The sequence below is a fragment of the Squalius cephalus genome (genome assembly GCF_949319135.1).
Source record: "Squalius cephalus genome assembly, chromosome: 13".
NCBI classification, from domain to species: domain Eukaryota; kingdom Metazoa; phylum Chordata; class Actinopteri; order Cypriniformes; family Leuciscidae; genus Squalius; species Squalius cephalus.
The window spans coordinates 23629027-23656179 of NC_137134.1; the positions used below are offsets into that span (position 1 = coordinate 23629027).

Genomic DNA, 27153 nt, shown 5'->3' on the forward strand with positions numbered 1-27153 from the left:
TATTATACATTTTAATTTAATACATTTGATAAAGTCCAGAGTCTGTGGTTCTGATGTTCCTGATGGTCAGAGATCGAGTTTGTAGTCTGTCTCTGAATATTTGATCATCTCATAATATATAATTTCACTTGTCTTCTTATCAAGCCAAATGTCTCAATACAAGTATTTTCAGCCTATAACAACTTAGCCTATATATATAAATCAACTTAGTCTATATAACGTCTGTGTGTATCACTAACATAAGTGTGTAGAGCAGGGCTACTCAAGTTCGGAGGCCAAGTGGGCCACATTTAAACCACATAAAATGCCACAAATTACAACTTTCGGTTACACTTTATTTTAAGGTGTCATTGTTACAGTGTAATTTAACATTTAAGTAGCCTACTGAGTAATAACTACATGCACTTAATATAGGGTTAGGGTAGGATATTACCATACATATTAGGGACGACAGCTCTGTAATGGGAACGGTCTATAGCTTGCTTTATATGTATAACACATTGACATTAAGAATAAACGTTTTGTTTTTCATGCTTCGTTTTTAACGTCACAGTCTCGCGCATTTTGGAGAGAACAGGTGCTCGACACATGCGCACTAGAAAGATTCGTCCTTGTCCAGTCTCTGTGCTTTTTCACTCCAAAAGTTACGATAAAAATGTCTTTGTACTCGTTTAAAACAGAGTTGCTGGTATCTTTTAATTTCCCTCACAGAAGCGCTCATCAACACGGGCGGCTATTTTGTTTGTTTTTAGAAATTTAATTTAAATTAGTGCAATAACAATTAAAAAAGCGCATGTGCAAAGTGCCGAACATTGTTAGTTGTGGTTAGAAAAACCATGTTGCGTTCTGGCCTTGACAGAATATCACTCCATCACTCACTGCCACTAGCCTATCGTCACTCCATCTGAACAAAACACACCAAAAAAAAAGAAAAAGAAAAAAAAAGCCAGAGTTTTAGTTTGCAAGTTCTTCCAGAAATGACAATCATGTAATGTCATCATGTAGTACTACTCACCCTTATGTGGTTTCAAACATTTCTTCAGTAGAACACAAATTATGTTTTGAACAATGTTTTACTGTTTTTTGTCAAAAAAATTAAAGTCTGATCCAGTACAACCTTTCATTTTTTCATTCCCATGTGTTCATTTACAGGTTTGGAGTGAGAAGATAGCCTAAACGATGACAACTTTATTTTTGTGTGAATCTTGATAACGATAGAAATCATCTAAATAAAATGAACACTAAGCCAGTTGAGTAAATTCACAGATTCGAACTTCCCGGGTCAATAACTCGTGAGCTAAACGTTGTTACTACACAAATAACACCTCTTTTTAATTGTATATACAATTGTAAATGTTTCTTTTTGATGATTTTTATTCTGAAAAATATTCAATAACGTCACTGTAATTCACTGTATTGTTGCCAAATTCAGTTTACACATCACTGATGTCCTGATGTCAAACAATGTCTAGTTTAAAATGAGAATTTCTGGCCTTTTCCCAGGATTTGTGATAGGCTGTGTTTGTATTGGCATTCATTTGCACTTTCTTTAATAGATCAACTATTAAGTGTAGTGCTAAAAATGTGTTTTGCATGGTTGCTTTATCTGGAATTCTACAAAAAATTTCTTTCTCTCAAAATTATATTGTATATGATCTGTGTGCTTTTCCAAACTGCACAGCAAGTTTAAGTCTGAGAAATGGACTTTAGTCAGGGTAGACTCCATATTTTACATGAATTAGAATTAAAGGGGTCATGACATGGATTTTATATATCATTTTAATGTTATATACAAAGCCCCTAAAAGGGACAAATATGGTATGTGAGGAAAAAATATTTTTCAAAGCTTTTGCGTTCTCTCGCAAAACTTTTGAGTGTCATTCCAAAAGATTTTTTTTTTCCATCAGACCACTGGGGTTATGGAACTTTTTTTTTTATCTAGGAATATTTGATCACTTTATGTTTAAGGTTGCTTGCATTTAGATACCAGATCTGTATTTGTATGTCATTGATATCTTCCACTCCTGAAATAAAGCCATCTTGTTTCATAGTCTTAACACAGATAAAACTTTAATGTTGTTGCATTCAAAAAATACATCAACTCATGTTTATAATTTAAGTCTCTGACTTAATCAGGTTTGGAGCAAAAACATTTGACCATCATCAGTGGAATTATTTATTGATTTATTTTGTACAGAATACCACAGAACAGAAACATATTATTAATAGAATGCAAAGCGCTCTCTCGCAAACACAATTGTGTTCTCTCGGAAAACTTCAGACAAACACTTAATGTTTAAAGTCCCGCTGGCAGTGTTTCAGACAGCTCCATAGGTGAACAATGGAGCGGGTCATAGAGTTTTATTTTGAACTTGGACTTAAAGGGACAATGTGTAGTTTTTTAGGTATTTTATTATCTAAAATCAATATTTTTATTCATAAATATGTCCTCAATGGTGTACAAATACCTATGCCAATGATCTGACTTATCCTCGTAAACGAAGAATTTATTATCTTTATATACATGGGACGGGTAGGTCCACGTAAGCTTCCATGTAGTTCCGCCATCTTGAAAAACTATATTAGCAGAGAGTGACAAAAAGTACAAGACCAACGCGTTTCCACAGCGCGTTTTCGTTCAGAGCCAGCGTCACGTGACTGAAACCAGCAGAAACGGAGGAGCAGAGCAGTGAGAGGCGCTTCACTGCCCCGGCAAGTTTAAAAGGCTGCACTGCACGGTTATTTATAATGGAGGACCATACATATGCTGAGTCACAGGATAAGGAGTCCTCGTCATCGAAAAAGTCCAAAATAGACCGTAAAAGGAAACGTGACCGGAGATTACAAAAAACAAGGGTTAATGTCGGGATAGCTTTTTCCAGGTGGAAAGAGCTAATACAGCAGAAAGCTTTCAAAAGAGACGCTGAAGTTGCCTGCTTTCTTCTCGACTGGTAAGTCAATGTTACGGTCTTGAAATAACAAACCTGTTCAACCGAATGAAAACTCGATGAAGTGCTATTAGAAGACATCCTGTCATAGCTTTTTGGTACATAACGGCTACCGTAGATGCAACACGCATTTGAAAAAGCGAGGCACTGGAAAGCACTATTCGTTTGAATGCAAAATACAATTTCACCACTAGATGGGAGAAATTCGTACACAATGTCCCTTTAAAGAAATACGGTCACTGCTTAGTTAAAGGAGTTCATTAAAAATGAAAAAAACAATTTAAATTGAGTTGTGCCAACTTAATTTTGAACAATTTAAATTCCAAATATTAATTATTGAGTTGGGCCAACTTAATTTTGAACAATTTAAATTACAAATATTAATTATTGAGTTGGGCCAACTTAATTTCGAACAATGTAAATTGAGTTGGGCCAACATAATTTTGGAAAATTTGAATTCCAAATATTAATTATTGAGTTGGGCCAACTTAATTTCGAACAATTTAAATTGAGTTGGGTCAACTTAATTTCGAACAATTTAAATTCCAAATATTAATTATTGAGTTGGGCCAACTTAATTTCGAACAATGTAAATTAAGTTGGGCCAACTTAATTTTGGAACATTTTAATTCTAAATATTAATTATTGAGTTGGGCCAAATTAATTTTGGAAATTTTAAATTCCAAATATTAATTATTGAGTTGGGCCAACTTAATTTCGAACAATTTAAATTGAGTTGGGCCAACTTCATTTTGAACAATTTAAATTCCAAATATTAATTATTGAGTTGGGCCAACTTAATTTCGAACAATTTAAATTGAGTTGGGCCAAGTTCATTTTGAACCATTTAAATTCCAAATATTAATTATTGAGTTGGGCCAACTTAATTTCGAATAATGTAAATTGAGTTGGGCCAACTTAATTTTGGAAAATTTAAATTCCAAATATTAATTATTGATTTGGGCCAACTTAGTTTAGAACAATGTAAATTGAGTTGGGCCAACTTAATTTCGAACAATGTAAATTGAGTTGGGCCAACTTAATTTTGGAAAATTTGAATTCCAAATATTAATTATTGAGTTGGGCCAACTTAATTTCAAACAATTTAAATTGAGTTGGGTCAACTTAATTTCGAACAATTTAAATTCCAAATATTAATTATTGAGTTGGGCCAACTTAATTTCGAACAATGTAAATTGAGTTGGGCCAACTTAATTTTGGAAAATTTTAATTCAAAATATTAATTATTGAGTTGGGCCAACTTAATTTTGGAAATTTTAAATTCCAAATATTAATTAACAGATGTTCAAGGATTGAACTTGTGCTTGAAGACAGGGACACGTAAGCAGGCCACGTGTGTGTGTGTGTGTCTCCTCAGGTGGTGAGGGTGAAGGTCTGTCCCCAGAGCAGTATCTGCAGTGTGCCACCCTCCTGATTATCCCACCTCACAGGGGCCTGCACCTAGTTAATTAAATTATGTTAAATTATTTTTTCGTTAAAGTTGTAATAGTTGTCATCGGAGGCAATAAAATAATGGAAGTCATTTTGCTGTATTATATTTCTTGTGTGACACATTTCCATTGGGAGAACAGGGTTATGTTGAAATTAAAAAGATGCCTAGGCCATGATCAGTGTTGGGTGTAACGCGTTACAAAGTAACGCGTTACTGTAATAATATTACTTTTTTCAAGTAACGAGTAAAGTAAGGGATTACAATTGCAAAAACAGTAATTAGATTACTGTTACTTCCCCGTAAGCAGGCTGCGTTACTGCGTTATACTGCGAGACTGTCTCGCGACGTGAGCCGTGACTCGTGAGTGACAATGACATGAGCGCCGCGAAGTCAGTGGTAAACACTATGGCAAGCGATCGCGTTCAAAAGTCTTTAAACGAAACGCGTTAATTTTGAGGCGTCAACACGCACCGTTTGTCCGTGTTCAGACGTCATGTTTATTCATGAACGATGTCGTAATGGTAAACTGTATGCACGTGCAAACATCAGACGTTATATTTGTTCATGAGGGATAATGCATTGGTACGTTGTGAGTGATGTCAGTCTTATGTCATGATTTGTCATGCCTTTTAAAGTTATTCGTTTAACGTTCTTTCCCAAGGTAGAAAAGTCAACAGCTCTTAGAATGGGTCTTTTATTTTAGCAAACTGCCAAAAAACCTTTTCAGACTGTGTGCAGCTGAACCAAGAAAAGTTTAAGATTGCATGGAGCTGATAAGCATGAATGGCAGAAGAAAAAGACTGCAATTAAAAAAACAAAACAAGAGAAAATTATTTTAATGCAAGCAATAAAAAACTGCACACATCAGCTGTGGAATAAAAGAAAAGAAATGCATGATCAACTAGATTAAGGCATACTCCTCTCTGTCCACCACCCCCAAAGGTTTCACAAAGTTATTCTTGCCACTGTAACTTATGGCTTCCTAAAGACAGGTTTATGGGTAAATAAATGAATAATAATAAAAAATATATACCAGGGCTCAACATTTAAGCCTTTTCATTTGTCCTTCGGTCGGTCATTCACTTGTCCGAGTAAAAACATTTGTTAGAACAGGAAAAAAATGTGATTTTTTTTTATGTGTGTTGTAAATATAATTTATTCTGAATCAGTATTCTCATCAGTTCAGTCAGCTTTAACATATATAAATGTATATATTTATGATATTTTAACCTTTATAAAGGGCATTTTTCCCTAATCGTTTGCCTCATCTTTCATTTAAAATTCTTAAATTTGATCAATAAATTACAATAGAATAATAAGATGCTAAAGGGCTGTTACCAATCAAAGCATTTAATAATGTAATGAGATTATTTAAAATATTTTTTGAATATACAAATAAGAAATATTATTTATGCATAGAAATATTTATAAACCGCCAGTAGGAGGCGGCAGGCGACCATCTTAATGAGTGAATCATTGATGCAATGTGCATAAAGTTAAAATACCGAAACTAATAAAACAAATTTTAAAAAAGAATGTTTCATTTGATTCAATTTTAGATGATGGAATATGCAGAAAGAATAGAAGCAGAAAGGTCTATTGCTTTATAGCGTATTCATTTCGTGCATCATGTTTTTGAAAAGTAACTAGTAAAGTAACTAGTAAAGTAACTAATTACTTTTGAAAATAAGTAATCAGTAAAGTAACTGGATTACTTTCTTGGAGAAGTAATCAGTAATCAGTAACTAATTACTTTTTCCAAGTAACTTGACCAACACTGGCCATGATGCTTAATAATGTGGACATTAAAAACCATGTTAAATATCCAGCATGTCTTTCGGAATTTTGAGAGTAGCCTACAATTCTATTGAGGTTCTGAGCCTGATGATCAACTATTCGTGAAATCATCACAGATCCATTGATTTTGGTTGGATTTTTATGATTTTTTCCTGTGGAATGAGTATACTGTTTGGTGAAAAGAATGACATATTGACTGATGTCATAACTTAGGGGAATAGTTGATTGGCAATGAAGTAAAGATGAAAATATTGGAAAAAAATGAGAAAACGCCTATTTTTTTGCATTAAATTGATGCAAAATCATGTAGAAATGTGTTTTAAGAGTTAATTTTTCAGTGGATGTTGTCAGCACATGTGTTCTGTGTATCTGGAATGCATTTATTGACACACTGAAAAAAGTGAAACATCAGTGCAATTCATTCGAAATATATATTTGCATTGGTCCAATGGAAAATTGTGATTTTCAGTTTATACCTTCTGTTTTCACTTTGCCTCAAAGTAAGTGTTACGCCCTCTAAAATGATACTTTGGATTAACTTAAAAAAATTTATGTAATTTGTTACAGCTATTTTTTTTTGGTTTTTCTCAAATTGTATTTATGATTTAGTTAAAACCATAAATTTTGATTAATGTCAAACCAAAATTTTAATTTTTTTCCAACTCAACGTTTTACCTTAACCCAAAGTACACAGCAAAAACTCCAGTGTTAAATTAACACTCAAGAGTGTTAAAGTTAATGAGATAATTAAGTGATTAATTGAGTGATGATTGAGCATTATTGAAGACACCTGATGTTACAGTTTTTCCCAATTGCTAAAACACAAAAAGTGAATGCCCAGATCAAAGCGTCAAAACCGTACCGTTTGCATGCATGTCTTACACACAGGCACCAAATGAATAAACACATTGTAGGCATTGCACTGCAAACAATTGTGCAACACACGGTGCAAAACACTACACACACAGTGTTGTATGTTACACACGTTGGAAAATGAGGAAACACTTTGCATACAGCACATCCATTCAATAATAAAAACACATGCGACAATAGCAACACCCCCACACACACAGTAAAACACTTAACCGGTAATTGAACACCAATCAGTCACAGCTGTAGCACTATAAATAGAACTCAGGTATGCGCACCTGTCGTGATACAATTGCGAATATGGAGGCCGAAGGACCAAGGGGAAGGAGAAGACGAGGAAGAGACGGGGGAAGAGGGAGAGGAGAACGAGGAAGAGATGGAGGAAGAGGGAGAGGAGAACGAGGAAGAGATGGAGGAAGAGGGAGAGGAGAACGAGGAAGAGACAGGGGAAGAGGCAGAGGAGAACGAGGAAGAGATGGAGGAAGAGGGAGAGGAGAACGAGGAAGAGATGGAGGAAGAGGGAGAGGAGAACGAGATGGGGGAAGAGGGAGAGGAGAACGAGATGGGGGAAGAGGGAGAGGAGAACGAGGAAGAGACGTGGGAAGAGGGAGAGGAGAATGGCACCAACCTGAACGGGAACCAGGCAGACGCACAACTATCACTGACGACATCAGGGCCACTGTGGTGGACCATGTCATCAACCATGGCCTGACTATGAGGGAGGCCGGGCAGAGGGTCCGGCCCAACCTCAGCCGCTTCACGGTAGCCAGCATCATTCGGACATACCGACAAGAAAACAGGTATGTCCTGAATTAACGCCAAAGGACTGCACAGTACCCACACAGCAAATTGTCTAGTGTTAGTGTAGATTTTCCAGTGTTACAGTAATTTAACACTTTTACAGTGGTTTACATATAAACCCTGGGGGAGTGTTACATAATTTGACTGTAACTCTGAGAGTGTTAAATTTGCGTTTTCAAATTTGCTGTGCATCAGCGTTCTGGTTGAATCTGGTTATACAGTATTTCACCACGTACAGTATGACAGTACGGGATGGGGAACAGAACCTAACCATCGACACTAATCATGCATTGTTTGCAGAACTGCCAGGCGACCTGCCGTGGGAGGGAGGCAACGAGTGTTCACCCATGCCCAGGAAGTGGCCGTTGTCAACCTTGTGGTGGCAAACAACACCATCACCCTGCGCCAATTGCGTGAGCGCATCCTCGAAGACCAGGCAATTTTCCACAATGTGCACAGTGTCAGTACGACGACACTCGCCCGGGTCCTGCGGGAACACCACGTCAGCATGAAACAACTTTACAAGGTTCCATTTGAGAGGAACAGTGTTGCAGTCAAGAACCTTCGCTATGACTATGTGCAGGTGAGTGCCACAGTACCACTACAATGGCAGTTGTGTGTTTACATGGATATATACCTTGCAGTCGCCCCCCTTCCATTGCAGTATTTCAACGGCATCAACATCTATTCCATGTGACAATATTAGATCTAGAGTATGATTACGACAATGAGTAGGTCCTGACACGTGTTGTCTAACTCCAATTGAGTTTACAATGTCTTTAAATGCCAATCCCAATGCATTTTTTTCGTTATCTACATGTATATTAAAATCACCAACAATTAGTACTTTATCTGCAGCCAATACTAATTCTGATAGAAAGTCCGCAAATTCTTTGATAAAGTCTGTATGGTGCCCTGGTGGCCTGTATACAGTAGCCAGCACAAATCTCAAACGTGATTTATCGTTTACACTATATATTTTTACATTAAGCACTTCAAAAGAATTATATTTAAAACTAGATTTATTAGTGGTTTTGAAAATATTACTATAAATTACAGCAACACCTCCTCCTTTGCGTTTCAGACGAGGTTCATGTTTATAACTGTAATCTTGGGTGGACTCATTTAAAGTAATGTAATCGTTTGTAAAGACCTGTTGATGGCTAAGGCCACACTGAATAAACATTTAATTTGAATGGTTCTAGTTTTCTCTTTATTTAATTTTTTTGTAAGAGAAATTGATATTTCGTTTGCTCTGAGGGATTAATGTGTTTTTTTTTTTGTCTGTTTATTTATACATTTCTATGTAATTATTTTGTTTCTTTAAATATTTTTAAAGAGCGACAAAGCCAATAATTATTCAGTTCTAGAGTGCACGCTACTGAGTAAATGAAACCACAACATAGATAATGGGTTTGACATTTAATTTAATTTTGTTTGAATGTGTACATCTTACCCGTGGTTCCGCCGGGATCCATGACTGCAGCATGGAACAATTTTGGAATTAAAAGGGGGTGGCCTTTCCTGGTGTCCTTTATATATTCAGTTGGGAATTATGGGAAATGTAGTTTTAGGGACAGTATGTGTTGGGGTCGTGTGTTAATTCGAATGTTTAAAGGATATTTTTTGTGTGTATGTTTAAGTGTATTTTCATTATTGCTTTATGGTAAATGTGATTTTATGTTTATTTGAGTTTATGTGAATATAAATAAATATATATATATTTCCCCCTTTAAGTTTGATGTAGCCTAATGGAATTAGAATATTTGTGAGACCCCTGTAATTATAAAAATGGGTTGGTCTGGTTTGTTAAAGGCTTCATTTTCTGTGGCTGGGTTAGCTCTGGTGAGGGATCCCTGAGAAACATCTGAGACCCAGAACTCAGAATGATGTCCCATTTATAGTCAGTGTTTTTTTTTTTTTCTGCACAATGTTTGATCAGTACTTAAAGGATGTATCAGTGATTTCAGGCCCCAATTTTTTTTTAGCACATTCATCTAATCTTTCCTAACTGCTAGCTGCCCGCCCCATAAGCATGCCGTCAAAAAGTCTATGTAGGCAGCCTAGGCTCTGAGATCTGCACACAAAAACAATTGGTTTCACCAACCACTCAAAACCAAAACAAATAGTGTTCCAACCAATCACCGACAGGGGGAGGGTGTTGTAAGGTTTTGAGCCAGCTTCTTCTTCAGCTACGACTTCGCATGCAGCCGTGCACGAGCACAAAACCTCACAACACCCTCCCCCTGTCGGTGATTGGTTGGAACACTATTTGTTTTGGTTTTGAGTGGTTGGTGAAACCAATTGTTTTTGTGTGCATATCTCAGAGCCTAGGCTGCCTACAGAGACTCGTTTTTTTGACGGCATGCTTATGGGGCGGGCAGCTAGCGGATCGTTAGGAAAGATTAGATGAATGTGATCATTGTTTTTTGGGCCTGAAATCACTGATACAACCTTTAAGTGTTGCAGTCAATAAAATTACACTTTGTTGACTATGAATGTCTCCTGAAAATTTTATAGAAGAACCCTTACACCTGTCTTTGAAACAAGGCCTGCAAGTCTTAACATTATCTTTGGTATGGAAGTTATACTTAAAGTCACATGATGAGCACAAAATGAAATTCCATACTATTTACTTTCTAAATGCATATTATGGACCTTGTTGTGAACCATATGCATATTGTGCATAGTATATTTATATGTGAAAAAAGCAGAGGGGGGATGTTTTTTTTTAATTGCAGCTGTTAAAGTATCTTTTATAGAATAATTATAAACTTTAATGAAACAATATCGGAACATTTTGACAAATAATTTTTTAATCCATTTCTACGTTAATTCAGAGCGATTTACATTTAAATAGAGCAAGATTTTCACTCTAATGCCCTTTCCTTTTCTCATTGGGAAGTACTCATACACATAATAAACATATAAATTTGAGCAGATTACTTCTGTACCTCTCGTTGGTTTCATTTGGATTACATAATCAGAGAATATTTGTTCCCTCAAGCTTTCTATAGACATTATTCTTATCGTGACTGAGGCAAGTAGTCTACAGAGTTTTGGTTCATGTCTGTGACGCGCTCCAGTTCATGGAGACCAAGACGGCAGAAAATGCATCCTGTTTGTTTTCTTTAGGGATGGAGAAAATGGGAGAAAATGTTTTCGATTTGAATCCCATTTCCTGCATTTACATACATTTAGGGACTATGGTGATACAAAATCCAGGAAACAATTTGATTATAATGATCAATTCTACCAAAAAGAATAGTAAGCTACTAAACTATGTATAAGAAAAAGATGTCTTACTTTCTTTATTGTTTAATACGGGTCGATCGCCAAGACTTTACAAAGTCAAAAATGTTAGCCATTAATGTGTTTTGTCTAAATAAAAATTAAATAATGTGAGAGTCAATTTCCACTGTAATGTAGAAACAACATAAAGACAGTATATTTTAAATAATTGTTTAATAGCATCTTTTTATGAATGAAGGCCATTATCACTGATATTAAAGGGTACATAACATGCACAGTTTCACCTAATCTCATGTTAATCTTGAGTACCTATAGAGTAGTAGTGCATCCTTAATATTTCAAAAAAGTGTTTAGTTTTACTATATTTAGAAAAGAAAAATACAGCTTTCTGATTCTCTCCGGAAAAAGCCGAGGTCCTGGAGGCGGAGCTATAGAGTCAAGCGGTAGTGCTTGATTTCCAGCAAAAGACAGAAATCTGATCCAGTTGTACTTACATGAATGGGGTCTTTTACACTGGGACCGCTCCACGTTTTAATAGCAAACGATTTGCAAATGCAGCGTCGACCTGAGCCTTGTTAATAAAACATTCGTCACTGAAACGACCAGAACACACGACCAGAACACACAACCGCACTTCCTACACTCCGTTGCTGCCCCGGAAAAACAAACTGCATCCACTGTTCCTGTAACACTGGGTTCTTTGGAAAACTGAACACGGTAAGCTTTCCCTCACATCCAAATACACACTTTTTTGGAGACATTCTTGAACAAATCCTATGCAGCGCTGCCGATGATTTCCTGTTGAAGCGCGTTGATGTGCGCGGTCTCGCTCTCCTCTAGTCGACGTGCTCGCGGGCGAGCTTTTCCGAGAGAAATGCTCATATAAGGAGTTGCACTCTGGTCTACGTCATTAGATCCACGATCTAAAAAAAACCAGCCGAAACTTGTACCAACCCGGAAGTAAGATTTTCAGCATAGAAATTCTCCGTTATTCGTCCAAAATATTTTTTTAAAACTTTGCCCATGTTTAGCATGAGAATCTATCTCTTTAACACTGTAAACAACTCTGAATACATGAAACACCATTGTACCCCCCCTTTAACAGAGCTACTGATGTCTTGATGAAAATGATTTCCCCCCCAAATTTTAAAGGGGGGGTACAATGGTGTTTCATGTATTCAGAGTTGTTTACACTGTTAAAGAGATGGATTCTCATGCTAAACATGGGCAAAGTTTAAAAAAAATATTTTGGACGAATAACGGAGAATTTCTGTGCCGAAAATCTTACTTCCGGGTTGGTGCAAGTTTCGGCTGTTTTTTTTTCGATCGTGGATCTAATGACGTAGATCAGAGTGGAACTCCTTATATGAGCCTTTCTCTCGGAAAAGCGCGGCCGCGCACGTCGACCAGAGGAGAGTGAGACCGCGCACATCAACGCGCTTCAACAGGAAATCATCGGCAGCCAGCGCTGCATAGGATTTGTTCAAGAATGTCTCCAAAAAAGTGTGTTTTTGGATGTGAGGGAAAGCTTACCGTGTTCAGCTTTCCAAAGAACCCAGTGTTACAGGAACAGTGGATGCAGTTTTTCCGGGGCAGCAACGGAGTGTAGGAAGTGCGGTTATGTGTTCTGGTCATTTGAGTGACGAATGTTTTATTAACAAGGCCTCGACGCTGGATTTGCAAATCGTTTGCTATTAAAACGCGGTCCCAGTGATAAAAGACCCCAGTCATGTAAGTACAACTGGATCAGATTTCTGTCTTTTGCTGGAAATCAGCGCTACCGCTTGACTCTATAGCTCCGCCTCCAGGACCTCGGCTTTTCCCGGAGAGAATCGGAAAGCTGTTTTTTCTTTTAAAATGATAATAAAACTAAACACTTTTTGGAGATATTAAGGATGCACTACTACTCTATAGGTACTCAAGATTAACATGAGATTAGGTGAAACTGTGCATGTTATGTACCCTTTAAACATTTATTAGGCTTCAAAAAATATAACAACTTTTAATTTAAGTGAACTTAAAACAGTCCTCACATAAACCCATAATAAATGTCATATTTACCTGTGCCTTTCCTGTCTAACAGGTATGAAATATACAGAAATTGAATAAGGTTATAAAACAGTCTGCACTACATAAATTACAAATTAAATAAAGATTAATGCTTATTAAAGCTACAAGGATTCTTTAGTCAAGATCAGTTTTTTCTCTGTTCCCTTTGGTTATCTTTACTGACGAATTAGTGGCTGCTGTCACTTAAAGATCTGCCGCTGACAGGATCTCTCGTGTCTCATTCTCTCACTACTCTTTACTTACATTTAAGATTTTATTTAACTCATTTAAGACTCTTCTTGTGAGGATACTCAACAAAATGGACATTTTGGTATTAATGTGTGTGTTATTGTTAGTTCAAGCACGAAAGAGACCTCGAGAGAGACATGTCCCCCCTGTCCCCATAGGAAATTAGACCTGTGCTTATGTGCAAACTTACCCGGTTTTGTTGCACAACCTGCTTTCTGGAATACACCGTCGGGTTCTAACTTTATTGAGAACAGGAATTTTAAATCGTGCTTGGGTACAGTACAAGGCAACTGTGTCTAATGCGAGTATGCCCAGTGTTGCAAGTCTGTCACTAGCAAAAAGTGTCAAAATTCACTTTTAGGAATATTCTAATAGGCTAATTTCCCTCTGAAATTAATGTAAAAATTTAGCTAATTGAAATGGCTTGAATAGCAAGTACAAAATGTAGAGATTGATTCATAGATTGACTGGATTGTGAATTGTGGTCAATCCTCTCAATTATAATTTTATTTATTTTATTATTCATCAATATAAAGTGGTCTGAGTAACAAAGCAAATTAATTATTTGCATTTTAAATGCTTTTACAGCATAAAAAAACTGTCAACAGTTTAATCTCGGCCAACATTGTGTGTCTCTGTGGGTCGGTCGATTCGGTATAGGAGCTCAGCAGGGAGGAAGTATCCTAGGTACTCTACTGTGTTTGGAGTGGTATCTGTGTAGTAATGGCCCCCCTCACCATGGTGACTGAAGCCATGGGTATGCTCCACTCTCAGGTCAAGACCCTGTGAATTGTGCACAACAGAAATTAAATTGGGTACAACAAACTTTAGTTAATATGAAATATTTAGCAAAGATTCAAAATAATATTGTCAGAAAAAAAGGAAGGTATGACATTGCTATTGGGTTGGCACTCACTGGGTCTCTGGACACCATGACAGTTTGAAAGATCAATGGTGCACTGACTTCAAAATGCCTGAGCCAGTTATCGACGTCCTTACTGGTGTTAAGAGGGCAGGTAGAGAATTCACGTGGCTTAAAGACAGAGCAGTGAAAAGTTTACGCACACATGTAAGGAACTTCCATAATTTATGTTGTAACATTTTAATTTTAAATTTAATCATAGTTCAAGTAGCTATATAAATGTCTACAGAGTTTAACAGTGACTGCTTTCACCAAAAAAGAAAAAAAAGAAAACAACATTACTTCTGAAAACAGACTATGTACACTACCATTCAACAGTTTGGGATCAGTACGATTTTTTAATGTTTTTGAAAGGTCTGCTCACCAAAGCAGGATTAATTTGATTAAAAAAAAGCCCTCTCTGGTTGTTGTATGTCTTGTCGTGTTTGGAGAATGAATGTGTTACACTTATCAGAATGAATTTTTTTTCTTTTTTTCCCTTCTTTTTTTAAAAGATCTCCACTTTTCTTGAGAACAACTTTACGGAAGGGATTTCTGTATCTAATCTTTTGGAAACGCTCAAATCTTATTTGCATGGAAAATAATTTCTCGTTCTGCTTAAATCAAGAAGTTGCATAATAAAAAGCTCTGTGAACTATGAACAGATTGTTAAATTGGACCAGAAATATGTACAACATCCAACTCCATTATATAAAGAAAAGGCTTTTTTGTAATTTGAATTTATCTTCTTTCTACTAGCTATACTAAGCAGCTTACTTAAATCATGACACCGTTTCTATAAGTTTGGTGATGATAAGCCAGGAAAAGCACTTGCATTTCAACTTAGACTTAAATTATTCAATCAATTATTTTTTTTTACTCTTCTTTGTACCAGTCAAACTCCTTTAAATTTTCTAATCTTGTTGACAATTTTTTTTTTTTTTTTTTTAATCTCAACATCCCACAAATCAATAGTGAATCAAAAGCTAAATTTGATGATCCTATTAATCCATCTAAAATCCTGAAAGCCATCACACAGATACAGAGCAGAAAATCCCTGCAGAGGTTTTTTTTCTCCTCAGCTTTCCACACTGCTTCTCTCAGTGTTTGAAGAATCCCTAACAAGTTACACCTCGTCTGGCTTTATTTGTGCCAGAGGCCCTGATCTCTCTTGATGAGAATGCTTTGGACTTTTTTGAATGGGACTATTTATTTTATACGTTTAAAAAAATTGGGTTTGGTGATAAATTTGTTTGTTTTTTTCAAATAACTCCACCGCATGAGCTCTTCCAACATCAGCTTTCCCATTCAAATTAGCCTCAGACAGTTTCCGTTAACTGGGAGTTACAGTAACGAGTTTCATTTAGTTGAAAATTGGACATGAAAACCCTCTCAAGTTGTATTTACCCAGCTAATTTCATTGGTTGTGCAGACCCCCTCCAGTTTTGCAGTTTATTCAAATAGAATAAAAATAGTTATACAAAACTTGGCAATACAGATCAATTTTAAGCAATTTGGCAACCATTTCTTTCATGCTTAAAAAAAAAAAAATCAGTATGTAGTATGTACTGTAACCCTTCCCATAGCCGCCAATTTAGGTTTCTAACGGTGGGTGCACAACCCCCAGCCCAACCCCCCCAAAAAACCCGTAAAAAACTTTTAACATGCTCATTACTCAATTCTTTGTACTTGTTCGTTTTTCAAGAGTACAAGTCTTTTTTTCGGTGTGATGGCATAATGGCGGTGTGTCTCGCAAAAAGAAACAGGCAGATTGCAAACACATTACCAACCAAACTAAAACTCATCTTCATTTACATGAGTGTTGTCGCAAGTCACTTGCTCGCTGATATACACAATGAGTTTTTAGTTAAATTAGTATACTTAAACTGCAATTTATCGTTGTGAGAAAAACAGACAGCACAAGCTTTTGAGTCAGGTATGTTTTAACACTAAATATAATGGTAGAACTGTAAAGAGTGGTGCAGGTATCACATCAGTCATCGTCCCTAAGTCAATGTTTTTTTTTAATAGGTTTTTGGTTAAAGGGCTCTGAAATAAGGATCTTGACTAAACAATTTCACATTTTATTCTACAACATAAAATACATCAGTATTACCCCACTCATGATTCATTAAATTTGTTAAGTGTCTTGAAAAAGACGGTTGCTAAGTGGCTAAATGTGACTACAGAAGCTGTCGGGGACATTAAACGTCATCACGCCAAACAGGTATACAGCCTCGTTAAGCTTATAGTTGTGCTCTTATAAACAATTCTAACTCAAAGTGTCAGGGAAAATGTTTTTAGATAACTGAAAGAGTTGTCAGAAGCTTAGTGATGGTGACGTTGAAGTCGTAGGACCGTGGTGTAGTTCATTAATTGCCTACCTTTAGCTTTTTTACTTCTGGCGACTGCATTTAGGATTCAAAATTCATACAAGTTGTGTTCATCTGTGAAAATTATCTTGATGGACAAAACATGTAAGTATCATAAACCTTTGTTGATCAAAGAGCTTGTTTTTTGCAATAATCCCAAAGTCTATGTAAAAATCCTATTGGGTTTGTGTCGAGGGAACCAGTGTGATGCTAACTGACGATTGGCCTACAAAGTGACGTCATACCTGCACCTAGAGGTCTGCATTCCCGCGGCTGTCCCGCGGGATCCGCGGGACCCGACCAGATATTTTGCGCCGCGGGATTAAATTTCCGACTAAATTATTTCCGACTATTATTTCCGACGTTCTTTCAGAACAGCATATCTTCGCTTTACCTAATCTTAACGACCACCCGGTATAGGCTACAGTCTGCCCTGTACTCAGGACCGTTATGCATGCGCTGCACGCACGGACCAGTAACGGTTCTTTCTGTCATGCATTGATTGTATTTGCTTAACAGCAAAATGTTATGAATTTTGATAATACGAATAAAAATAATAGCCTACACTTCTTCTTTTTTTTCGCTACGATATTTTTTCCCCTACTGTCTGCAGCAAAATGTTAAATTTTGTATATTGACAAGGCGAATAAAATAATAATAAAAAAATGTTTGTGCAGACTACATTTTTATTTTCTCTGTGAAAATGTACATGTGAAATTCTGGGAGATCTATATTAAAGCGGGATGGTCGGGTCGGGAAGAAAATTATTCTAAGCAGACAGCGGGTGAACAAATAGTGTATAGGCAGCGGGAACGGGTGGGTGCGGGATATAACCCCAGCGGGAGCGGGCGGGAGCGGGACTCAAAAAACAGTCCCGCGCAGACCTCTACCTGCACCACTCTATTATGACCGTAAGGTCCCAATGTGAGATCCACCAATCAGAAAGGTTCCCAAATCTCAATCGATTTTTTGATTGGTTAAAATTAATGGAGAATATTTCGTGTTTTTCTGTGGGTGCTTGGCCATTATGCGCTCGAGCCCTCGTGCACCCACGGGATCAGCGTCTATGACCATTCTCTGCATATGGTCCCTGCTGTTCTCTCTCTCATCCCTGATTTATTAATAAACAGAGGGCAAAGAAATTTCTTTTTTTTTTTTTTTAAAGAAATTGTATTCTGTTTTCCCACTAATGGTAATAATCGTTTACATAGGTGCATGCATACGTCTTTTTGTTGTTTTTCTCAGTATTGTTTCAATTACTTTATTTTGTCTATATATATTATTATTTATAATTACTGTTATTTAAATGTATATATTTTAATTTACTATTATTATTTTCATTATTATTGTATTTGAGTGTCTTGGTGCAAGCATTCATAATCTTTTTTTATTGTACCTGACTCAACAAATGTTGTATTGTCTTTTTTATTTTTGTAACACTTTGGTTGAAAAGTATCAATAAAAAGAGTACTTACAGATGTGTTATAAATTAAACTAAGCTAGGATGTTCAACAAAACTCAAGTGATCTGCAAATTATCAAAGCTCACAAAAAAAATATTCACAAGTGAAATACTGTTATTCAAAGAAATGCTAACAACTCCCTAACATCTTAAAGGGTCACCCAAAAAAAAAAAACATTTACTCACCTTCTTGTTATTCCAAACCTGTAAGACTTACTTTCTTCTACAGAAGAATATTGGTAACCAATCAGTTTTGGTGCGCATTTACTTAAATTGTATAGACAAAAACACTGAGATGTGTTCTTTTTGATATATATATATCTTTTATGTTCCACAGAAGAAAAAACTCAGGTTTGGAATGATATGAGAGTGGGTAAATGATATCAAAATCTTTAGGTGAACTTAACACATATGTCCATAAAAGTTTAGATAATTTGTTTTATTGTTATTGTCTACAGAATTGACAACGCTGTAAATATAGAAAATAGTAATATAGAAATTTACGAGACTGTGATAGTCATCCATACAAATTACAAAATCCAATAATTACTCAAATGCATATGATTTAGAAACTGCATGTGCTAATTTATTATTTTTACTATTTTAATTTCCATAATTTTGTGCATTATAGACCTTACAAATATAAATTGTTTAATTATTACCATGATATGGATCTTTGCCTTCCCCTTTTGTATGACAAAAGTTCCCCCCAGGGCCATGGTCTTCTCCCCATAATGTTCTTCCATGGTCTTTCTCATGCAGCTGACAAGACTGTCCTCTCCAGTCCTTCTGCAGGCTCTCACCTTAATGACCTGCAATTGTAGTTATTTCAAACCTTGTCACATTTAAAAGTTTGAAGTCAGTATGATTCATGACTTCTGAAGGACTATGTGACACTGAAGACTGAAGTAATGGTTACAGAATATTCAGCTTTGCCATCAAAGGAATACAATTTCAAAACTTTAAAATATATTCAAATATAAAAACAGTTATTTTACTGTATTTTAGCTCAACTATTTTTAGCCATGGTGAGCATAAGAGACTTCTTATAATTTTTTTTAAAAACACTTACTGGCCCAAAGCTTTTGAATGGTGGTATAAATATTCAATCAAAACATTTGAAGTGGGTTTTTTTTTGGGTTCCTTTAAAAATTATCAGTAGCTCACTCCAAATAATCTTTTCATTACTTATAGCCATTATTAAAGGAAAATCTCCATGCAGTAACTCAAAAGTACTGAGGTTATACAGAGACGCAAAGTCCCCATGGTTCTTACCTTTCCAGGTTTGCCCTCACATGCATAAAGGTTTGCAAGGAGGCCAAAGTCACAGTCATGAAACCTGTCACTGTACTTTTCCTGCAGGCATTTTCCATCCACTGGGTTGATGGAGGAAAAATAACTGCCATTCACTGCAGGTCTCCCCTCAGCTTCGGTCAGCACCAGAGGCATTAACTAGGAGAAAACAAGACAATATAGTGTTAAAAACCCCATTTAACTCTTTATTAAACCAACAAGAAGAAAAATAGGTTTTATAGTGATATGACTTCTTTTTATTATATTTTGCTGGTAGATACGACAGTGTTTTGGATTTTAGACCGAAACCACCATATGTAGCACTACACAGAAGTAAACATTTTCATTTAAGAATGCCACTAAACATATTTGTAAAAGTACTAAAAGGACCGTTAATGTTTTTCGGTCTTGAAATTCCAATGTGGAAAAACTGCCACTGGTTTTAGTGTAGCCATACAGACCTCTCCATTTATCCCAACTGTCTTGGAGGAGACAGCACCAGCACCAAGAATAAATGCACCAGGTAGCTCCACCTCCTTGGACACAAGGTTCATGTTGTAAACCTTTGAGGGGAATCGGTTAGTTTTACAAATGTGCTTCTTTCTGAAATTACATTTACAGTTCATTAACGCACCTTGTCCAGTTGGACTAGAGGAATCAGATAGGGTACACCTCCCACATCAGTAATACGTGGTTTGCCACAAATACCTAATACAAAGTAACAAGTGTTGTTTAAAGAGCCTGTTACACCTTGACATATACGGGACATACATCTGTACTCACCCTTGACAGGAAACCTGAAAGGCTCTTGTGTAAGATCTGGACAGTCAGCAACAGACACTTTTACATCAGAAAAATTCTTATTCAGTCCTGATTCCAGCACTGTAATACATACAAATATATTAGTCACTATAAAGTATGGAAGCCCTAAAAAAGGTGTGTGTGTGTGAGATCTTAGATCATTCCTGAGCCTAGTATCCAGCCTCTCTTGGAGCATTGAATAAGGATAATGGCGACACCATGTCTACGGCAGAGTCCGGTTTGGAAGATTGGTCTCGCAGCCATATGAAGGACTCTGCAACGCATTGCAGCGACATGAGCGATTTCCCTGATGCTATAGATGAGGAAATTCTCCACATCATGACCAAGGCAGTGAAAAAGCTCAGCCTGGAATGATCTTCCCCCACTGAACCCACCCGCAGCCAACTAGATGAGTGGTTCCCTCAGTCAGGCCGCTGCCAGAAAGCTGACCCTCTGCAAGCGTTTCAGGCCAAGATGCTGAAACACAAAATAGCCCTGAATATATAGCCCTGACTCGGAACTGTTTAAAGAGCTCTGCAGCGCTACAGACCTGGCTACAAAAATGTTGGCCATGGTATGAGGAGTCTCATTGTGCTGGACAGACATCTGTGAATTACCCGGACTGATACTGTATAAAGGACTCTGAGAAAGCCTTATTCTCCCTATCCTCCTTAATGCACCGATGAACCCTTCTGAGGCCTTCTTGAGATTAGTTTTATCAAGCTCTGGTTTTTCTGGCTCAAGAAGGTGGATTGGTTTTTAGCGGTGTTCATCGCCATGGTAACTTGCGTTCTGGAGCAGGTTTTATTCTGGGTAAGAGATTGCAAAACAAAACTGGACTAATCAGCTTTGATATAAGTGACAAATATCAGATGCAATAAAGCCATTCCCTCTATATCTCTTGTTCCAAATTAAAGCAATTTATAGTGAAAAAATTGTAGACAAAATTGCCCGTCTTTTGCTGCTAATTATTACAATTTATATATAATAATTATGTTTAATTGATATAACATATTATATATAAATTATATCCTAGAGCTGGCCCCCTTGCCAAACTGAGCAATCAATGGAGAAGGGCCTTGGTTAGAGTGGTGAACAAGAAGCTGGTAGTTACTCTAGTTGAGCCCACTGAACCTGATCTAAACCAGATTTGATTTTTATTGTTTTGTCAACTCTAAACCTACTCTGAAATGCAACAGGCCTCTTCTGGACTGCGGTGGAGTCTTTCTCGGAGCGCTTCCTTGAGGTGCAAAAATAATTATTTATTTTTTTGCAAGTCATTATATAAGAATGGTGTGACAGGTCTCCAACTAGCCAGTGGGTGTGGCTAGGAGGCTCATCAAGGGAGCGACGTCCACCTGTTCTTCCCTCTATAAAAGCTTAGGCTGTTTGTTTAACTTTATTTTGTTATTGGTTTTGGAGTATTTTGTTTTCTATCTTTGATACACTAACATCCATGCACCAGACAGACATTACAGATGACCATGTTTACTTGGTCTATATAGGCTATATTGTTCTGTTTATGTAATTGTAAATAAATGTTCATTATTGCAAACCAACTCACTATGTCCTCCATTCATTTGCCACGGCATTGAGCCAGTCATAACAATGGAAACGCATTTTATGTATCACTCTCTACAATGTCGGACACATAATGGCAATTAATATCAATTTAATATTCAAGCCTTTTGCTTGACTACATTATCAAACAGCTAATAATGTGTTGTTAATGTTATACAAACCATGTTCCCGTTCACCATCTCAGTTTGCCTTCTAAAAATCAGTATCCTTAGAAATGCTTTGAAAAATTTAGAATGTCAGTGGAGAAAGGAATATAGTTCATCATAACATCGTTATATACATCATATACATAATTCAGCCACTCTATTGCTAAATGTCCCCGATTTTTCATATCAACAGAAAAATATAATGGGATTACCAGGCTTCTATTGAGACTCCCCTGCTTCAAAGCATAGTAATGATATGCTAAAGCCCACCTGCACATTGACGTGACTGGTTCAAACATACTAGAGAACACCAGAAATTTCAAACCGCGTTTTTTGGACAGTCGTGTGGATTTGGATCTCGATTAGAGCACTGTCTCTGGAGGCCTAACTAACTGCTTCAAACTGACAGCTCACATCGGGAAACTCCATGACTACAATAATATGTATATATACACACAACAGTTCTTTCTGGTTCTCGAATCTGATTGGCTGAGAGCCTTTTCCAGCCATGCAATATTCCTCCTGTATCATAACAGGAAACAATTTCAGGGGGGTGAAAACTTTTGAATAGGATGAACATTTTTCTTATTTTGTTTAAATATCTTTTTCATTTTTTACTTTATTTTTACTGCCCTTCGGAAGCAACAGAAGATACTTATTTCCCAGAAGACAAATTAAATACAAATTACGTTGATCTTCAAATTCAAAAGGTTTTCAACTGTATGTTTGATTTATGCTGAAGTGCTTGGAACATGGCTTTTAATGGGGAGCCTTTTGTTTTTGTAATCAGGCTCTCAACAGTTATGTCAAAATTTGGATTAAGATTTATCAGCCAAAATAGATCAGTTATCGGCTTTCAAATATAAAGAATTATCGTATCGGCCAAAATTTTTATTTCGGTGCATCCCTACTAGTTTAAATTGCTTTATTATCTATTATGAATTTCTTAAATAACAAAATTTAAAAATAACAACAACATGAGGACAGGACGATCCAGGTGATCAATAATTTTCCAATATAAAAATAAAATTGTTACAAATTAAACATTCAACAACATAATATCATAAATACAATAAATTAAAACAAACATTTATAAAATTCAAGACTCAAAACTTATTTCTTGCGCATAACCCGTATTGGAAAGAAAAGATGAGCAAATTTCGTTTCATGCCGATTTTAAACATAAATGTTTAACATTGATTCTTCAATTCCTCTGCCTTTTATTTAGTAGGATATCAATAGAGAAATAATATTTGATGCCCTTAATTTCTTTCAAATACTATCAAATATGATCAATTCTGCTACACACAGCAGAATATTTTTTTTTACTATTACGCCTTGAATTTTGCTAGTTTGCTTTAAATATGTGTAAAGATCAAAATGATTTAGTCATGTTGAACTTTGGACTCATGTCATTTGGTTTTACTCAAGCACAATGAAAGAAAAATAGTTAGCCTACACATGCAACAGCAATAGCCATATAAATGTTGCACACATTACAATGAAATGCGATTATTACCCTGACATAATTCCTCAAGATTTGGAACATGCAGCTGGAACTTTTCGGTCTTGCTAATGTTTGCCATCCGTCTTGGTGTGTGTATTAATCTCTCTGACTGACTCAGTGTTCCAAACTCCCAAAGTCACGTGATTTCAGTAAACTATGCTATATTAGACATTCTCTGTCATCAGATGGTCATAACTGTTCTTCTTCTTCTTCTTTTGGGTTGCGAACCAACTTTAAAGGTGCATACCGCCACCTACTGTGATGGAGTGTGAAAAGAATGAACTAAATACCTATATCCTATTATATAACCCACTATTCTTAATAAATCTCATGATTGCATTTATTTGTTTTCCTGAATTTGGACCATCATTTAATAAATTAATTATAGTGAATTCCTTGCACCCTACTGCTTGTAATTCTTCCTTAAGAATCCTCCTTTCTTTATTATAAGCCTTACATTTTTCAATACATGTTACTGTCTGCTCTATTAAACAGACATCACATAGGCTAACCCTGTGTTATATGCTTCCCTATAATGTGTAAAGTATGATTTAGATTTGAATGTCCTGTTCTTAAATGTGTGAAAATAACTTATTCTCTTCTACTTAAGTTGTGAATTATATTGCCTCTCTTTATGGTTTTTTGGATCTTGTAATAGTACCGACCTGTATGACATGAGTCCCAAACTGTCTGCCATTTCTTATTGCACGCTTCTAAAATAAAAGCTGTCATCTCAGCTTTATACTGATGTGCCATCTGTTATCCTTCCAGCCTTCCTCACCTTAAACTCTGGAACATATGCAGTCCCTGTCCTTCCAGTCTCTATACTCTTCGAACCATCTGTATATATTTTAAGAAATGAGTAGTGTGAGTTTTTATATACTCATTAACATTCTATTCTCGTGTAATTTTGTCAATTTCAGGTTGAGTTAGTATCCAAGGTGGAATTGGGGATATTGCTACTGTTGGTGTAAATTATTTTGAGTCTAGACCATCTTCATTAACCCACCCCTTTATTTTCCATGCAAAGCCTTTACCTGTTGCATTTAAAATTTCCCAGCAATCATTCAGGACTTCCCTTACAGGATGATTATTTCTTTGTCCCTGTAAATTTATCCAGTATGCCATAGCCAATTTTTGTCATTGTATAAATAATGGCATTTCTGATGTTTCTACTTGCAATGCTGCAATGGGTGCACTGTAAAAAATTTGCTGTAGTTTTGCAGCTGTTTGCCAGTAACTTACTGTAGATTTAAATTTATGTTATTTACTGGCAACAGTTTGTTCAAAGTTAAATGAACATTAAACATTAACAAGTCTTTGTCTTTAAAGAATAAAATTATAAAATAACAATCTAATGCAAAGCATTCTGGGAACCAGAAATCTTCATCAACCTTTTTCTGTTTTTTTCCTTCAGATTTTGGTTCCCAGAATGCTTTGCATGAGGATGTTATTTTAGTTTTATTCTGTAAAGATAAAGACTTGTTAATGTTTAATGTTCATTTAATTTTGAACAAATTGTTGCCAGTAAATAACATCAATTTAAATCTACAGTAAGTTACTGGCAAGTAGCTGCCAGTAATACTGTAATTTCTACAGATTTTTCTAACAGTGTGTGGTTTTAACTGCTCCTAAAACGATTCTTAATGCCTTAGCTTGCATGCCATCTAGTTTCTTTAACAACGTTGACGATGCTGACTCATAAACAATGCAACCATAGTCTAATGTTGATCGCATAAGACCAATATAAATGCCCTTTAATGACTGTTTGTTGTCAGCACCCCAATCTTGTCCTGCTACTGCTCTCATTAAATTTGAAACTTTACCACATTTCTTTACTATATAATATGGTCCTTCCAGATTAATTTATCATCAAACCACAATCCTAGATACGTATAGTTGTGCCCGCCATCTCGCAACGGTCAGCGTGTCGTCACTCACAGTACGAATCAATGATGCCACAACATAGGGCAGCTTCTGGATGTGAAACTGCCGAGATTTAAATTCCCGAATAAATGGGATAACCTTTTACAGGTGATAATGTGTTGGTTTGTGTTTTTATAAGTATTCACTCAATATTACATGTTTTTACCGTAGTACTTTTAATGTATTTACTTTTACCATGGTAAGTTTTTAATGTAGTGTTAGCTGACGCCTTCGTCTTGTTGTATTTTGTTAGTTTAGCAAAATCATCTGCAGTGGAGTCTATTTCATATGTTCACAGACCCCTCCAATATGGCGGACAGCTTATGTAGCGGCCCATTGAAACAGCCGCTAATGAGGCATCCATCTATATATAGGCCTATATGGCTTAGGGGGTTATCTTTGTGAACCCATAAATCATGCGGATTCACTGAGATTGCCCCCATCGGCGAACCATTGAACAAGTCTCTGTGGTTTTTACCTAATCTCTTATTAGTTTTATACAATTTTAGACGTTTTAATGAGACATTAGTATAATTAAAGTAAATAATAGTAGTTAATAGTCTCTTATTGGCCTGTTTAGCTGAGCCATCCATGGAACAAACAAAACAAACCCTGAACATTTATAAAATAACACATATTAAACAGACACTTGATATTTAATCTCTAGTTGATTAATTGCATTGGATATATTTTACTTTCAATAAAACATTTTTTAATTGTTTGGCCTGAGTTTTCGTTTTATTTACACTATTTTGACCAGCAGGCGTCACCAGCGTGTCGCGTTTGGAACGCTTCTAATCAGTGGTTTGGTATGGCGTTCCGATCGGCTCTTTATTATGACTTTGCTACATGCACTCGTCTCAATGAACGTGACGTCTACGTCTGCCGAACGTGACGTCTGCATCTGCCGAACGTCTCGTCTGCGTCTGCCACATCACTCGTTCGTGTGCCGAACGTGACGTCTGCGTCTGCCGAACGTCTCGTCTGCGTCTGCCACATCACTGTGACGTCTGCGTCTGCCATAGTCTGCTGCAAGGGCGGTTTCCAGCACATTCCACACACTCATTCTTTATTATTTTTTCCCACTGATCTTCAGTTGTATTTTATTAGCAATTAAGTGATTTTACCTTGCTTATGTATAGATTTTATTCCAAATAGTAAATATGAATTTACACAAATGTTCATGTTCATTTGTTTGCCATTGTTTCTTGTCAACATATCCACAGATAGCCTACTTATCAAGAAATCATAAACAGCATGTATGTAGCCTACTATTCACCACTAGGAGTCTCTTGACCAACACAAAATAACATAGTTGTAAACATTTGGGCTGATTTAACTAACATAAATAATATTTGTAATTTGTAATATTTTTAATGTTTAATTTTAGAGTTGTAATATTTAGTTTTAGAGTTTCACCGAAGTTTGATTGACAGGCGGTCAGACAGTTATCATCAGAATTATACTTAAAAACAACAAAGCAATTCGTCAAATTTCAGTCATAAATTAATATAAGATTATCACATAGCCTATAAACACAAGATTTTGACGCAAATCCAAGTGTTTGTGCGAAGTGTGGAGCGCGCTTGCTGCATGCCACGGAGGCGCGGGCGCGAACACTTTCCTATCAACAGTGGGAACAACTTAAAATAGCCTGTAATAGCTGTAAACTCACAATAACAAGAAAACATTGTGCTTTTGTAAAATAAAAGAAAACAATCAGCCGCATGATCTCCGTGAACTGGA

General features: G+C 36.3%; 1 protein-coding gene across 3 annotated transcripts; it reads right to left on the bottom strand.

Moving 5' to 3' along the window:
• Window positions 1-13092: 13092 nt before the first annotated feature.
• On the bottom strand, window positions 13093-23703 carry cUnh11orf54 (chromosome Un C11orf54 homolog). 3 transcript variants are annotated; one of them, XM_079889551.1, is made up of 8 exons: window positions 23494-23703; window positions 20230-20328; window positions 20081-20154; window positions 19908-20009; window positions 19429-19605; window positions 18816-18965; window positions 14336-14452; window positions 13093-14202 (listed from the first exon to the last, which is right to left on the bottom strand). In XM_079889551.1, exons 1-8 carry the CDS (start codon window positions 23558-23560, stop codon window positions 14029-14031), a joined length of 960 nt encoding a protein of 319 aa, XP_079745677.1. In that variant the 5' UTR covers window positions 23561-23703; the 3' UTR covers window positions 13093-14028. The 3 variants fall into 3 exon arrangements, with proteins under 3 accessions (XP_079745677.1, XP_079745678.1, XP_079745679.1); XM_079889552.1 differs by having other exon boundaries at window positions 19908-19982; window positions 23494-23689; XM_079889553.1 differs by lacking the exon at window positions 19908-20009 and having other exon boundaries at window positions 23494-23689.
• Window positions 23704-27153: the final 3450 nt, after the last annotated feature.